The 16681-nt window shown below is 36.9% G+C and overlaps 1 protein-coding gene across 1 annotated transcript in view; it reads right to left on the bottom strand.

Moving 5' to 3' along the window:
* Positions 1–16592, bottom strand: part of LOC134665450 (protein outspread) — a 417047-nt gene extending 400455 nt beyond the window's left edge. Inside the window, exon 1 of the mRNA XM_063522424.1 lies at positions 16113–16592. Within this exon, the coding sequence (XP_063378494.1) occupies positions 16113–16229 (117 nt within the window). The 5' untranslated portion in view covers positions 16230–16592. The remainder of the gene's footprint in view (positions 1–16112) is intronic.
* Between the last annotated feature and the right edge of the window lie 89 nt (positions 16593–16681).

Below are 16681 nucleotides of genomic sequence, written 5' to 3'. Positions count from 1 at the left end.
ATTTTACCAAACAACATTTTAAATACAGATAACATAAAACTATTTAAGAAACGTCTGTTTACATTCTTATCAAACAAAGCGTATTACTCCATTGACGAATATAAATAAAAGAGACAATAATTTAATTTAATGCAATATTTATTTAATGTTTAGAGTAAGGTAAGACTTATGCATGCAGTTTATTGTTAAACTTACCAACGCAAATAAATTTGTATACCCAATGCTGGTAAGACATAGTGATACTAAGTAATTAATTGTAACACCTATGTACCTATGTTTAACAAATAAAAATATTGATTGATTGATTGATTGAAGTTTCTATAGGTACACTTTTAAATTTTTTTCGCTATATTTAGGAAATGGTTAGTCTATAGTTTACAATTAAGTAAGAACAGTTGGTAGTACACGTAGGCGTCGAGGCCGCACGTAGTACGTAAGCAAACAGTCAATGAAACAGATTGATGGTGACGGAATGTTGGCAGCATTGTGGTGACAAATTGGCCCGCATTCTTTATTTGAATTTATAAATTGGTTGTGAGTGTATTGGAAATTCTCGATTGCATGATAGCATGTCAAGGACTGCTTTTTTTTAAATTTTACTAGTGCTTGCGTGTGTTTTTAGAGTTAGATCAAGAAAAGGCTGCGGCGATTATGGTAGTCCACGCAGTGCAAGTATTATTTATACGTCATAATATCATAGAAGTTTGACGTTTAAAATAACACTTGCACTGCGTGGGCTATCAGAATCGCTGCAGACTTTTCTTGGTCTAACTCTATTAATTTTTCAGTTTTATCGAAAAAGATTTTGGTGAACACTTGAACAGTTCAAACAATTTCCGTACTTAGAAAATTAAACACAGAATACAAACGTTGTAATCTTTTTGTAATGATCATAACCACAATAAACAGTTAAAAGTCTGAGCAAAGAGAATGTGACAGACGTTTAAATCGTTAAACTAATTTGTCTTAATTAACTAAAACATTTCCCACAAACGAGTTGCGGAAACTACGAGACTTCCAAGTAAAAGTAGACGGTAATCGACTCACCGATAACGATTATCGATATAAATAAGTTCTAGAATGTGATATCGGTATCTTATCGAGCTTGCTCTTGTCTGATAATCAGATTTAGTGTTCTGATGCAATTACAAGAAAAACGAATAAAAATAGTGTTATAACTTATAAGTGTTGAAAGAATTGTAAATATGTATACTTGAAATATTTGCTGTAAGTGCTGTAAGCACGCATTAGGTATTTGTTTTGTGTAAAAATTCGAAAATGTCGAAAATATCAAAGAATGCTATTTATCCAACTGCCGTGGGAGGGTTATATTTTAAGCACGTGTAAATAATGTAAATATTGTTTTACGCAACATTTCCGTACTAGCACTGTTAACTGGCAATTTATGATGCGTATCGTTTTCGAAAAAAAAGAACAGCAAGTATCAATGTATGGTACTCGTATAATCAATATCGCATTATATAAACGTGCGAAACTTTTCTCTACACATTAGCATTATTCGCACGTCGTCGAGTAATTAAAATCATTAACCAGTAGGAAATCATTGCCGCGGATATCATTAAATAGTCGCATAACATTAATAGAACACCTGTGTTGCCACACTAGAATTTTTATTACTTGTTGTTATTCATGATTAAGGAAAGTATGCTAAGCTTCTGCATAAATTAATGAGTAAGCGATTGTAAATAATGAGTCTACTTCATTAAATGAGAAATCGCAGACTTAGGAAAGCTTGTTTTTATTAAGTAGGTATTTGTTACCCTCGGCGGAACTGAGGCGGCATTTAGAGTTTGAATCTGACTGTTTGTTCTTTTGAGCAAATAAAATAAATGTTCACAAATACGAGTATCTCCAAAACACGGTACGTCTAATTTAGATCAAATTTTCTGTAAAGGATTTGTGATTCGTTCAAGCACCGAACTACCTTAAGGATAACTATAGTATAAATAATGCTATACCAATGTATAGTATAAATAATGCTATACCATCTGCAAATAGTTTCTGCCCAAAGGAGGCAATAATGTAGCTAGGCCAAGACTGGAAAAACTTAGCATGAGTCATCATCTCATCAACAGGTTCCCAATCCAAACTGACAGATAAGTTCAAATCTCGAATACATAAGATCCTCGGCGCGATTTGCACCTTAACCACACTTCAACAGATACTTTATAGCATCATACACATAGAATTAACTTTCCTGTTTCACCCTAGTAGATGCAGCGCGCCAAAATTCTAACCAATAAAGTTCAAAATGGCGGACAAAACTACGCTCTGTACAACAACCAAACGCGCTTTATTTACACGAAATACGACTCTAATTTAAAAACAATAAGATCGTTGCTAGACGCAACTGTAGCAAACGTATTGGTTTTCAACTAAAACTACGCACACAGCAGTAAATATGATGGATTGGTTGCCTCGTGCGTGGGTATGGCGTCCTGCAAGTATGCTAATCTTCGCTGTTTGTTAAGTTGGTACACGGCAACATTCGATTGTTCTGCGTATTCGCGGTTGCGCCATAGGTGCGTTTAAATTTGACATTTGGTTGCGTGCTATGGTAAATGGTAATAATGGTTGTCACTTTTAAGTGTCTGAAAACGCTTGGTATTTATTATCTGTGGAAACAGTAAGCAGAGAATTTAGAAGGGTCGTTCCAAAACTTATACTTAAAACTGTTTCTTACAATTCTTACAACTTGTTTCGGACTAAGCTATGACAAAATGTGGCCATGTTATTAACGTCAAATGTCTACTTTGTTGCGTTCAAATTAGTGCAAAGTCAGCTTAGACGGACTGTTTTTAGACTTTCTTTGAGGTAATTACTGCAAATAATCGCAAGACATCTTCAATACTTGTAGAAAGATATTACTTAGAATAGATGTAGGTACTGAGGTACCTATACCTAACAATACACGATCCGCCATTCTTTTATCATTGTGTCATAAGATCTTTTAATCACCTATTGAAATGCAATCCCAAGTTGACACAACGTTACTAACCATCCTGTTTGTAAACACGAAACGATAAACACTGCGCAAATAGCTCCCAAGAAATGCCAACATGTCTCGAACGTCTCAAAACACCGCGAAACCCTGATACCAATAATATCCGGCGCAAACAAACAATGTTGACAATCATGACTGTTGAAACCCAATCCTTAACTGACATTACGATTGCTACCAAGCGTACAGGGCGACATAAAAATTCATTTAATTCATTTCGTTAAGCAATTTACGTCAAAAATATGACAGATACGTAGAAAGTGGCGCCCTCATTTAATTTCTACTAATTCCCTCAAATGAACCGGTACATGAACCCTTTCCGTCCCTGGGGATCTTGAGATCACGTTGGCGACCGGGATTTTCGCGGTTCGGTTATCAATACGAAGACCGCAAGGAAGGAAGAAGAAGGAAATACAAAATGTTTGGTATCTGCCCCTCTATCGCCCGATTTTACAAGATCACATTGGATCAGCATCTGTACGCCGCTAGAGCTTGACCAAAAAACGTCTGCAGAAATTTTGACAGCACACGCAGTGCCAGTGTTATTTATACGTCATCATTTCATAGAAGTTTGACGTCTAAATTACAACTGCACTGCACTGTCAAAATCTCTGCAGACTTTTCTTGGTTTAACTCCAGCGATGTGTACTGTGTAGACATCGCTACATACGTGATTAGTGCTGTCTCGCTCACAAATTGGCGAGAACCGCGATCTCAAGGTCAAATTGCACTGGTTCCCGAGAATGCGCTTGCGCACGCAATGACAATCAGCCTGTAGGTACAAACAATAGCTTCTGAGTAACGTCCTGCGAAAGCAAACGTCAACTGAAGATTAGTAAACCTTAATGCAGTGCTGTACGCACCGATGTCCAGAGAAGGTTGCCAGTCACAGACAAGACATCCTCCAGACTGAGCATAGTAGCTCTACCCCCTCTGCCACAATATACGGTAGTTTTACTCCATTTTCGAGTCGAAAGTGTCTTTGTGTGACGTCCGTGTCTTTGAACGGACCAATCATGGCACGGGACCTCGCTCACCTCGTGCCCCGCACCCCAGTATTTTTGGCAGCATCGGTTGTATGAAATAATTGCTCTAAACTCCGTCTAGAGGATTCCTAGTCTATGTGCCAGTACTCCACCCTTTGAACGCCACGCCTGTCATTACGAACCTTATTAGAACGCACGAAGGTTGATATTGCTGTAGCCGCGCGCGTCACTTAACGCCTTAAGGTTTTGTACATGTGTGATGTTTCCTTTGGCCGAGTGATGGGTGTCTACAAAATGATGAATGCGACGATGTATGTCCATATGTTTGCTTACGGATTGACTGCGAATATTTTGCAACGGACCAACTGGAGAATTGCGAAATGAATTTCTGAAAGTCATAATTTTTTAAACATAACTTCATGTTCCTGTCTAATTGTAGGGTTGCCGGGTACGGAGTGCTTGCTGTGCTTCATGAGAAAATTTTAAAGATATTTGTGTTGTGTTAAAAATTGTGCAAAACTGCGAGAAACATTTATGGGAGATATACGACAATGGAGTTATTGCTGTATGTATGTCGAATTGCCGTAGCCTTCTTTTCGTTCGCAGCGTAGCTCGGTGTTGTAAAAAAACGTCCAAGAAAAACAAAACGACTGGGATTTTATCCCAAATATGAGTACATAAACTGCTAATAAATTAAATAAGTGATTCGAACAAATCGAAAATAATCTAACGTTGAAGACTAAGCTTATATGGGCTTATCTCCAAATAAATTATATTCTTAGCTGGTCAAATGTAAGCACATAATTTAATTTCATAAAGAGGATTTCAGCAACATTGTAATTCTTACATTACCATACATTGTCGCAAATTGAAATTACCGCCAATCGTATCCGAAAGACGTTGTCACATGATAATAGTGCCATTACCATGTAAACTGCAAATGAAACATTAAGTTTATCACCTAAATTGCTGTGTAAAATATACGAGGCTTATACAAGAAAGGTGTACGTTACAACCAAAGTAGTGTCCTTTACGTCGTTTTGTATTGTATGTGTGTATCGACGAAGCATCGATCATTGCGCGGGCACTGCCTGGGGGCAGTGCTGCTGTTTGTACTGATGAGTTCCGAGTTCTAGGTTATACAGAGTGGCAAAAGGAGCGTGGTCAGAAATAGATATGACTAAATAAAGGGGATTAAAACAATGTTAAAAAACGTAAAAACGGCAGTCTAGTCTAATGGTTACAACCTCCAATGACTTTAATCTTCATTCCACGCAATAGAGTGGAGATGATAAACGGAGAGCGCTGGTAACCTGGCTGTTAGAGCGTGCGACTTTCAATACGGAGGTTGCGGGTTGAAATTGAAACCCCGGCTCCCCCGGGCCCGGCGACAAATGAGTTTTTTGGAACTTATGTAATATACGATACATCATTTGCTATTTAAAGAAATACCACCAGTACCGTCAATTATTGGGATTAGTTGTCAAGTGGACCCCAAGCTCCCATGAGCAGTGGCAAAAGGCCGGGACAACACGAGGAAGATGATAAAGGGACTGTTAACTAATAACTATACAGATTCACTGCAGGACTATGGTTGATTAAGTCAATTATTTTTCACACAAAGTATATTTCAAAAACCTTCACGTCTGTTCCAACGGAGGAAAAAGATTTTCTCCCATTCACCATTTTTTATTTGTATTTGCACTCGTCGTTTCATGCTGGTAACTACGGAGCCTTACGGAGGTATCTAAATTATGCATTCTCAATGGCGAAGCAAAATACCCATGAAGACCATGCATTGCTATTTGTTTAGTTCAGCTTCTGTAGCTCTCCCGATACCCGCTCCAGGCCCTAGGGGCATATACACCAGCCTGAGCAAAAGCGCATTTGACGTAAGGGCCTATAGGCACTTACGACCTAGCAGTATAAGTGATCAAGCCAAGAAACCCATTCGATATTCCTGTTAGCACTAAATTACAGCTTAATGAAACGTTCTTATACGCTTCTAAGGCGTAAGGCGCCACTAAGACGCTACCCGAGGAGTCCAGCTTTAATTGTATACAATTTTCATCTATTTTATTGCGAAACCGAGCTTTACACCCAGTTAATTCAATTTCTAGGAGCCATAAAAGCCAGTTTCATTTAAAATTGCGTGTATCTATAAAAGCATGACTTTGATTATCAATTGTTACTGTAGGATGCATAAAAAAGGGTAAGTTTAAAGATCTACCACAACCGAGCTTAGCTTTTGTAGTTTATGCCTTTTAAACCATTGATATAATGTGTACTTCCAGTTTTAGAATAACTTCTAATTATGGGAATTCTTCATTTTTACAAGCTTGTTTCAAAGTGTATGGGCAGAATTAAGTTACTACCTAAACTTTACTAACTGAGGATCTACCGCGAAAATCAAAATTTCGTTATCTGCATCTCTATCGCTCGAATTTACAAAAGTGATCGTACTACAGTGGTATACTCGCTTTTGTTGTCTTGGTCTTGGATACGAGTATAAAACAGAGCAAACCCAGGTATACCCATAATATTAATTATTTTTTCTCGACAAAACTACTTGTTCATGTTTCCTTTCTTAAATATGATTAACCAGGCAGCCGAGCTTCCAATAACACACATTCATTTTGCCTAGAAGCATTTCACAAACAAGTTTATCAAGTCCCTTTTATTACCTCAATATAACCTAAAATTAGTTAAACTGACCATAATTGAATTTACACCACCCAATTATTCTGTTTCACTCAAATTCATCGCAGAAAACCTGGTTTTTAGTGCGTATGTGTGGGTTTACGTTACCTTTCAGATTACCCACACATATGCCAAAATCTTGGCTACGGGTTCATGTTCATAATCAAAACGAGCTGTCATTATTTCGCTAAGCGTTGCAAGTTGCAACGAAGGCGTTTTGCGGTTAAATATACTCTTGGTTACGGTAAACAAGCAATTACTAGATTACCATACTATTTATTGCAATTTACAAAATAAACCTTACAGTTTAGGTACTTACGCCGTAAAACTATCAATCAATATGTGAACGGTGTCAAGAATGACGTAACGGCCAAATAGTTTAAGAGGCATTTTTTATGGTGTATGTCATGGGTATTGGTCGCATATGCTAACGGTGCGGGTTCGGTCCAAACCGGAGTGGTGGGAACTCGTAGAGGCGTAGCGTGACCGGCATACAGCGGGTGGTCTTTGGACACGATTTGGACTGTCAAAATGTACATACGATTATGAATAACATGGATTTGTAGTTGTTTTATAAATTTATAAGTCCTAGAATACATTGTTGTCGAACGATAACGGAGACTGAAATAAATGTGTATAAAGTTTATTTTTATTTCTTATTTATAGATAAAGACATGCGGCAAGCAGCTTTTAGTCCAACACTATCACACGCAAACTAGCTGAAACAAAAACAAAAACGAACGGCAATTAAAACCGCGCCTGCTGCATTACGCGCTCATTTGTGTATGCAAATCGATTAATAACTTTTAAAAAATCGTATCTTCCCACGTTACTCACTCTAATTTAAAACCCTAATTACAAGGAACAAGGTCGTATTTTACAAAAAAAAACCCAAGCTCGATGCGAGCATGCTAAAATTATCAAAACTCGAAATGCCGCCATCTTGACTACAGGCCCGTTCGAAAACGAAACAAATTGTGTTCTTAATGTTTTAATTAAAGACGCCGCTTTTAGCCGCTATCTCCGATGGTAAATATAAAGGCGAGTCGTGACTCATAGAAACAATTTACATATACGCCAGATAATGCTAAGTAAATAAAACCTGTCGAGTCGTTAACTCGTGTTCGATACGAGTAAAGCTAAGTTCACACGTTGCAACTTGCAACGCTAGAACTCAATTCACACACATGAATTGAGATTTCTCCTTTATTTACATAGCTGTTCTACATTATTGCTATTTACTGAGCAAGAGTTACAAATGTTGCCGAACGTAATGAGAATTCAAATGAATGACTTTCTTGTGGAAGTCATATTTATTACAGGTCACGTCGTGTCTGTGTTTATCGTAACTGATAATGCGAGGTATGTAATAAATACAGTACCGATAAAATCTTGACGACGCCAGCCTAAGCAATCAAAATAATCAAATGCAATACGCTTCTAGTGATTTTGAAGTGTAACCAGACGTGTCTAGCATCACTAATTAATGTTAGTAAGGTAGAAGACTGCATCTTTTAATAAATCGAAACAAAGTATTCGTACTGTGGTAGTACAAAGTATGCTTATGTTTTTGTATTGCAGACAGCTTTTAAGAATTAGAGACTGGGCAACTTTATCTACTCTACTTTAAGAGAGTTTTATGTAACAAAAAACGCCTATTATAGCGTCAACTGCGTGATAGCAACAAAACATAAAGGTATAACAACACGACTCACTTAACTCGATACTTTAACCGATAATCGATATCCATAACACTGTTTGACCACATCGTCATATAATACTGGCTGATATTTTAGCTAAAAAAACACGCGGCGGACACAGAGCCAGTCTGACAGATGCGTTCGTGGGAACTCGCTACGTAAATTTGATATGTGCCGTAGACAAGCTTCGGAAACTTTTAAGAGTTTTAAGGGTCAATGTTCATAATTACTCTGGAGCGTCGTCGAGGCGTGTCAGCCACGCTTAAATTAAAAAAAAATCTGAATTGTCTTAAGATTTTACTTTTATACAAGCAGCATTGTTTGTACAGTCACCTGCAATAATATGTTACACAACGAAGACCGCAAAAATATCTCACACGATCTTATTTGTACAGCTATAAGAGCGTGTCACATAGTTTTGCGGCCTTCGAAGAATAACATATTATTGCAGGTGACTGTACGTTGAAGGCTTATCTAATCTTATCAGTTATCAAGCCCTAAAAGCTGTAGAACTCGATGCGATTTTTTGGCCTATATAACTACGTTATTACAGACAGATTTCAGTGTGATCAAATACATAAATACGTAAAAAATGCTTTACCATTTCCCTTTGTCCATAACATTAGCGTTTGAAATGGAAGATAAAGCCAGCTGTATCTATGGCCTTTGAACCTATATGACAGGATTAAAAATTGACCGTATGTGCTTAGGATAATTCGACGTATAAATCTTCCGTAAAGATTTAGTACTTTGTAACGTTATACAGCTCTTTGAGAATAGGGATAAAGGAGGGCCATTAAACCTATGAGTATGTGAATTATACGTACAATGCATTAATGGGAGGCATCAGTTTGTGAACTGTACTTACTTATTTAATGTTATAAAGATCTGTACACGTACAACCTCATAGCATTAAAAAAAAACAAATAAATTAACCGAAATGCGTTCTACCTTTAAATATTAAAGTCGATTAAAAAGATTTTCACGTGTTTTGGAACGCAACTCATGTCATGTTTAAATTCGAAGTAATCGTTAATTTGCCACTTTAGGGACGTATTTTCGTTTTCATGTCAAGTTTTGTTCTAAAGTAAGCCAAACGATCAGTAACTTTACACAACTGTGCACATAATTTATTCCCATAACATAATGGGATAGTGTTTGTCCTCAAATTGAAGGAGGTAAACGAAAATAGTCGAAGAATGCCAATAATAAAAACGTAAAAGTATGCACGGTAGTGCATTGTAAACGTCCAAGTTTTAGATTTTTCGAGACTTAACTGGCATTATACGTTATAAAAAATAAAGCACTTCAAGCGTCACACAGCCAACATTACGAAGCAAAGATTAATCATGCAAATATTTGTTTTACAGGAGAGATAATGATAGTACGCAGAGATAGTGATCTGTAGTAGTGTAGAGAGACTAGAGAGAGTAAAATATTGCGTAAGCGCACATCTGTGTGATGATTATGAGTAAAAGTAGGGAACTTTTACTGGGCGCCATCTATGAGCAAAAACAGCTGTTCATTCAAGCTTTCCAACTGTTCATGTTTTATGTTTATCAGACCTGAATTTGTAACTAGATATTTTCCAGCATGCAATAGGTATAAATAAGCTTGTTTAAACAGTTGAAAACATTACATAGGTATGGAATAGTTACAATTTACTAAATCCTAGTTTTGCTTTCCGCTACAAAATCAATAAGTCTAGTTGTATGTATAGAGATAGAGAAAGTATTGCAGATTACTTTCTCGCTTTAGCAAATATATAATTCTCTCTATCGCAACACTGAAAGGAAAAAACCTTTATAAGGAGGACTGATAAGATTTCAATTCAAAGAAGCAAAAATCGCGAAATATTTCAACATTATGATTGTGTCAATGTCCTAGACTGCATCGGCACTTACCATCAGGTGAGATTGTGGTCAAATATGTACCTTTTTACAATAAAAAAAAACACACACACACACAGACATCCTAACTGAATGTCTCGTTTTGTTCCCATAGCTCGTCTGTCAACACTTCAGGTTTCATTCATTAAAGCGTTGAATAAGATATTGTTCCTGCAGCCTACTTAGATAACTGCATTGTGGCATACCAAGGCTATCGAGTTACTCGAGCCGCTCTCATCGCACGAGGTTCTCAGGTAAAAACGGAAACTAAAACGTTGTTTGTTGCATTTGATGTAGGTTAATTAAGTTGGTTGGGTTAAGTTGATATTTTGATGTATCCTGTTGTTTAAAATTGTTGAAAATTCTGTTTAAATTTTGCTTTAGCTGGATTTTTTTAATATTATGAGTTCTTGTAGCGAGGCCAATCAGAGAGTAAAATATCGAGATCACCAAAACAAAATTAAAACATTCTAAAAGATCGCTTACGACAAAAAGATAAGGATGGAAATGTTTGATCGTGACGCAGCGGGGATCCCGACCGGTTTTCGAAAAAACGTAAAAGGCAGCGCCGAGTTACGCCAAGCACTTGTTTCCCAAGTAGGTGTCGGTTTTAATTGTTCGCTTTATCCGGTGTCACGTTCGTTCCGCGACCCACATAATATCGTTCGCCCATTGTGCCCGTAACGGTCCACAGATAGCATAGCGTCGGATAGCGACGTGTTAATTCGCTGGACGCGACGTGTCACAGACGCAACAGCAAACGCTCCTAACTCAGAAATATCGTTTTTAATACAGTTGCTCAAAAAGTGCTACTTTACGTAGCTGTTTAGCGTGCGGAAAGTTGGTTATCTCGAACTAGTGCTTTTTACTTTTCCAATTTTTTTAAATTTATACTTGTTCCAATTCACGACTACTTATTGATGAGTGTTAATATTAGTTTCCTTTAAACGTCGTAATCAGCATAAAAACCTACCGTTAATGTAAGAATACGAAAAATATTACATATTTCATATTTAATTACTTACCTCTTCATCATTATAACACGTTTATTTTTTAATATTCAATATTGAAAATTCCGTTCTTAATAAGTTGACTGAATGGAACGGAATAGCTGCCAAACGCCCATAGATGTAATATACTTAAAGACGACGTCTAACCGAGCTGTCACTGTTACCACTTTTGTTTAGTGTACGATTAACAATGTTTTTCTTATTTTTTCGCAACTGTATTAAAAAACGTCGTTCGATACACGTGCGGAAATGTCATTCTTCACTCGTACCGAGTCTTGCCACTCGCCTGCGGCTCGTGGCAAGATATCTCGGTACTCGTGAAGTAATGACATACCTTCCGCACTAGCATCGAAATGTACTATTTCCTAACCTGTTTACCCTTCGTCTTTTTTGTTTCTGGAAATGAAATCTGTATACGATTTGATTACTCAGTTTTCTAGTGGAGTGTTAATTGGCGCTAAGATCGATTTCCAAACCATTCATTCTCATGCATTAGGCGTGTTCACAAAAATGCCGGCCGGCAGGGCGAGGCCGTTGCACCTGGCGATCGCGCCAACGCATTCCTCACGCACTCCTTTTTATGCTACACTACAAGTTTAGCCCAACCATTGTAACATAACCTCCCTTGCCGCCCCCTTTCAGACAACCGCAGACTAGAAAAGGTCACGGTAGCACCCAGCAACAGCTCCCACTTAACTGGCTACCTTTATAGGAACGGTTTCTTTTTTTTTTAATTTAACTATTCCATCTCCACGTCTTTGTTCAGATCAATGTTTTTTTGGGAGTAGTGACGCGAGCGTCGCGCTAAGTATAGAACAAATATTTACATTTTGTGAAACTTATGTAATTAACTGATGGATTTATGAAGCCTTAAAGGGACACTTAAACTTTGACAGAAGAAATTATTTAGTTGCCTCCATGTGCTCCACTTTTAATTGACTTCACAATTTTTTTTAAGCTCATGGTTATTAAAAGATAACCAGCGCAGAAGGTCGAAGCTATAACCATTAATATCCAGTTTAATTTTGCGACTGTCCAACAAGATAAAAAGTGTGTCGAAGTACTAAATAAAACATTACAAGTTTGCGTAGCGTTAACCGCAAAAATGCGTGCGACGGCGCCACTGGCAACGGAAACACGCTCGTTTTTATAAAACGTTGAATTTGTTAAACAAACAATTGTGACCCACAGACCTTTGCTTTGTCGTCGCCGACTTAGCATTGTATACATGTGCACATGCATAGAATACCTCTACACATGACATAATCTATTATAAATTACACGCTTAATTATGGTCATTATAATCACGATGCCTATCACGACTCAACGACCCGGAATCGCTTGTAAATATCAAGGGGAAATGCCATATATCACGCGGTTTTTTATGCAAATCACTCCACAGCCAATCAATTACTAGGAAGACAATTTGCTTAATTAGCTAACTTTCACCTGCATTTTAGCAGCATAAGTCACAACTTTAACAATAATGTTTAACATTAACATGCTAACTTATCTTTTGTTGTATCTACCTGTACAAGAAATTTGAATTTCGGCGAGACTTTCTTTTGTTTTTTACAACTAGTGATTGCTTATTTTACTTGCATTGCAAATGTTTGTGAAATACAGTTATTAAAGTGGACAATCATCCTTAACGGTTTATCAGGAGGCCTTTACTAAATAAACTATTCGATCGTTACTCTGCCTTCAAATTAGAAATCCTTTCAAAGCAACTATTCAAGACCGTGTTGAGAAACAGAATTCTATGAGCAACCAATACGAGTCCAACAAAATCCATTCATTAGCTCAGAGTCACGTACGAAAGGCAGTTTAAGTATAGAAAAGATAGGTTTATAAGGCTTTTTGGGTTGTGCTGAGCTAGCGTCCAACCTGCAGCTCTCCATAAACCTAACAACTCTCATTACTGTCGCCTAATGTCGTCTATTTAGCGAGCCGACCGTTCAATCGATCGTTAACTTCCTATTCGCGTCGCATCACCTTGCGCACGCGCAACATGGACAACATGGCGCATGTCAGCTTCGTTAGCTGAGCATTTGTCAAGTTAATAATTGTCCGGACAAAACCTTTTTAGGTGGACATTTCCGCATTATGAATAGAGAAGTCTTTAACGTTAAACGTCTAGTTTAAACACTTTAAACGTATTCTCTACGCTTTTAAACGGATAGGAATAAGGTTGGGAACGCAAAAAGTTAACTTCGTTTAGACAGCCTTGGTTCTGTTCTGACGTTTAGAAGCCAAATCGGGATTTTATGTGTTTAATATGCTTGACGAGTGTCCGTGAATCTAAGTTAATGTTATTATCTTAATCTAAGTTATGGCATTATATTCTGCTCTTAGAAGATCTGCAAAAACTCTTATCTACAAAGGACGCCATTACTGTCACTAACTAATTAACTGTCATACATACCTTTGGAAATTGTTACGGAAAACTCAGAAAATAAAGTCTCGATGTATCTATTGGAAAATAAAAATTAAATGATGATTTTTATATAATATAGTTTTAAATAATATAAGCCTAATATACCTAGATATCAACAATGTTTCTGATTATTTGTTTATTCACATTAAAATGATTATTTGAATACAGTAACACTTACAATATTGTTTATAAAAAAACACATACAAGTTTACGGAATATTAAATGAACGGGCCTCAACAGGGTTACTTATCGTGATAATGTTGGTACAGGTGCGGTGCGTATCTGCGTAAGTAAATTATATTTATTTAGACCAAAATTATCAGCATAATTTACAATGCCATGACGCTTACTTTATGGTCTAACCTTATTAGTAATCATAAGGTAGTTATTAAAAAGTAAATGACAGCTGACATGAAAGAGTATTGTGACTATGGTGCTTGTGGTTAGCGCGGTCAACGAGACAAACGATTTGCTAGTTATTTTTAAAACGTTGAATAAACAAAATGAATCATGAACAAGTATGCGTAAAAACGACCTCAATTGCTTTTTGTTTACATGTGTTTACCTACTGACTTTCTCAAGTTTCTGGGTTAGGACACTTTAGCATTGTGAATTACATTATGCGACTTCTTGAACTGACACTACCGGTTTTTTTTACAGCCAACTTGGCTTAAATAACTATCTTGCGATAAAGTTTCCTGATCGTAAAGATTGACATCTTAACTTGCATAAATAAACGGACCGATAGAACTAAATATTTCTACGATCCGTAACATATGTCTGTATAGATTTCTAAAAACTACTCATTTATCCGATTGGTAAGCTATATAATAATCATTTAGACCAATTACTTAGATTAGTGTTGTTTTATAGAAAGAAATGCGAAGAGCATCTAGAATTAAGACGGCGTTAGACCAAGAAAAGTCTGCAGAGATTTTGACAGCACACGCAGTGCCAGTGTTATTTATACGTCAATTACGTCATAATTTCATAAAAGTTAGACGTTTAAAATAACACCTGCACTGCGTGTGCTGTGAAAATCTCTGCAGACTTTTCTTGGTTTAACGTTTAACTCTAAACAACATTTTCGCGATTCAATATCTTCATTATCTTAATTATATCTGAATAGTCACTGCCTGTCATTGGACATACCTATCAGCGTTTTAATTTCAACACTGCCAACAATTAGAAACAAAATGGATGGTCAAGTACATCGATAATTAGATAAAGACCGATTACGTATTATTCCATTATCAAAGTACCTACCTACCAATAGTCACACGATAGAAGCGATGTAACAGGACCTTCAATTAATGCTATTTGGAAATTCATTTCACAATTTTATCTACGATAATGTACTACGTTCGTGTCATTGCAGTGCATATCGGACAATTTCTCTATGTTGGTTGAGAAAGTTTCACTTCTCCTATGATTTAATTGGCATATACGTTACAACTTTGGAAACGGCAGAAAGGACCTACCAATTCGCCATACAGCTAAAAGCTGGGGTAAACTTGAGTGAATTCCTCATTACTAGCTTCTTATTTACCTACTTTGTTTTAATTGTTTTTCTCAAAATAATATAAGTATCAGCAAATTCAGAACATCCTCGATCTCTAGAGAATTGCTTAGCTCTAAGCGGGCTATTTGACACATATATTATTGTTTAACACATACAAAATGTGTATTGTATACTTTACTTTAAACTTAAACCTCGACCCTAAGCAAAAGTTGTAAGTAAATAAATTAACTTGGCTGTAAGCTCTTCTTTGTTTAATTTTTGTCACAGTTGTTTTGGTCATAACAGAAAAATATTGTATACTAGGTATTGAGTAGGTAATTCTATAAAATGCTTTGAAATGTATTATGTAAAATCGTACGTACATAATATATATAGGCTGTATATAAATAGGTATCAATAATATAATCTTTGATACCTAATTATCAAAGTTATTACAGTACTGCCAAAGCATCTAATTGGATGAAGTGCTCAAAATTATCTGTACATTATTTTTACACTATTTTTTTATAGAATAAGAAAAGCGTGTGTGGAGATCACTTTTAAACACTTTGCCTAACAATATTTACTGCTGACTGTACTTAGTATCTACCAACTTAAAATTCTCACGAGTTTTTTTACTAGCAAGTTAAATACCTACGTACTGCAATAGTTATTAATTATATAGGAAGGTAGATTTTAATAACACGATGAAATGAAATCCGTTAGGTCAACAGCAGTGGTCAGCCCACGCACACATGCATACCTCTATCGAACTATCGACACACCTACACGCGAATATTTCGTGTTGATTAGAAACTTGTTTTTTTTTATTTACGACCATAAACAAAAATGTTTTTTTTTATTTACCCGATTAGATTCCAAGGCTTCGGCGCTGTGCTCCTCCTTCTGCCGAAAGCAATTAGTGCACTTGCTCTTATTGAAGATGTTGGGAGCGAATTTCCTGCAATCCGATCGCCCAGACATGGTTGCCAGAGGTCAGGGTCATTCAGCGTTCACTATGTCACCTTGCACAGCATGGTGCAGCTAAAACACCAACACTAGACGATTTAATCGTCAAAAACACGTATAGTTATCACGCGCACCCACCGGTCAGCTATCAGCTAAATCACAGCAAGTGAAGTGAGTAACGTCAAACGATAACACATGCACTGACACAATCTTCCCCGGCACCGAACACCGGAGCAGTCGAACTATCGCGTAAACAGTAAACGGGATGACGTCAAATTATTAAACAATTAACTTCGATATTACAAGAAACACGCGTAAATCGCGAGCGCGCAGCGACACGACCGCCCGTCCATTTTACATCTGATAGAAAAGCAGCAAGCAGCGAAGTTGTTGTTTTACAACTTCTCTTTTCTTGTTCAGTATACTGTGTCTGGCTGTCGATGTAGTAGTGTATTTTTCTGTGTAGG

The sequence above is a fragment of the Cydia fagiglandana genome, chromosome 6 (assembly GCF_963556715.1).
Source record: "Cydia fagiglandana chromosome 6, ilCydFagi1.1, whole genome shotgun sequence".
Lineage (NCBI taxonomy): Eukaryota > Metazoa > Arthropoda > Insecta > Lepidoptera > Tortricidae > Cydia > Cydia fagiglandana.
This window is presented reverse-complemented; position numbering and strand designations above follow the sequence as displayed.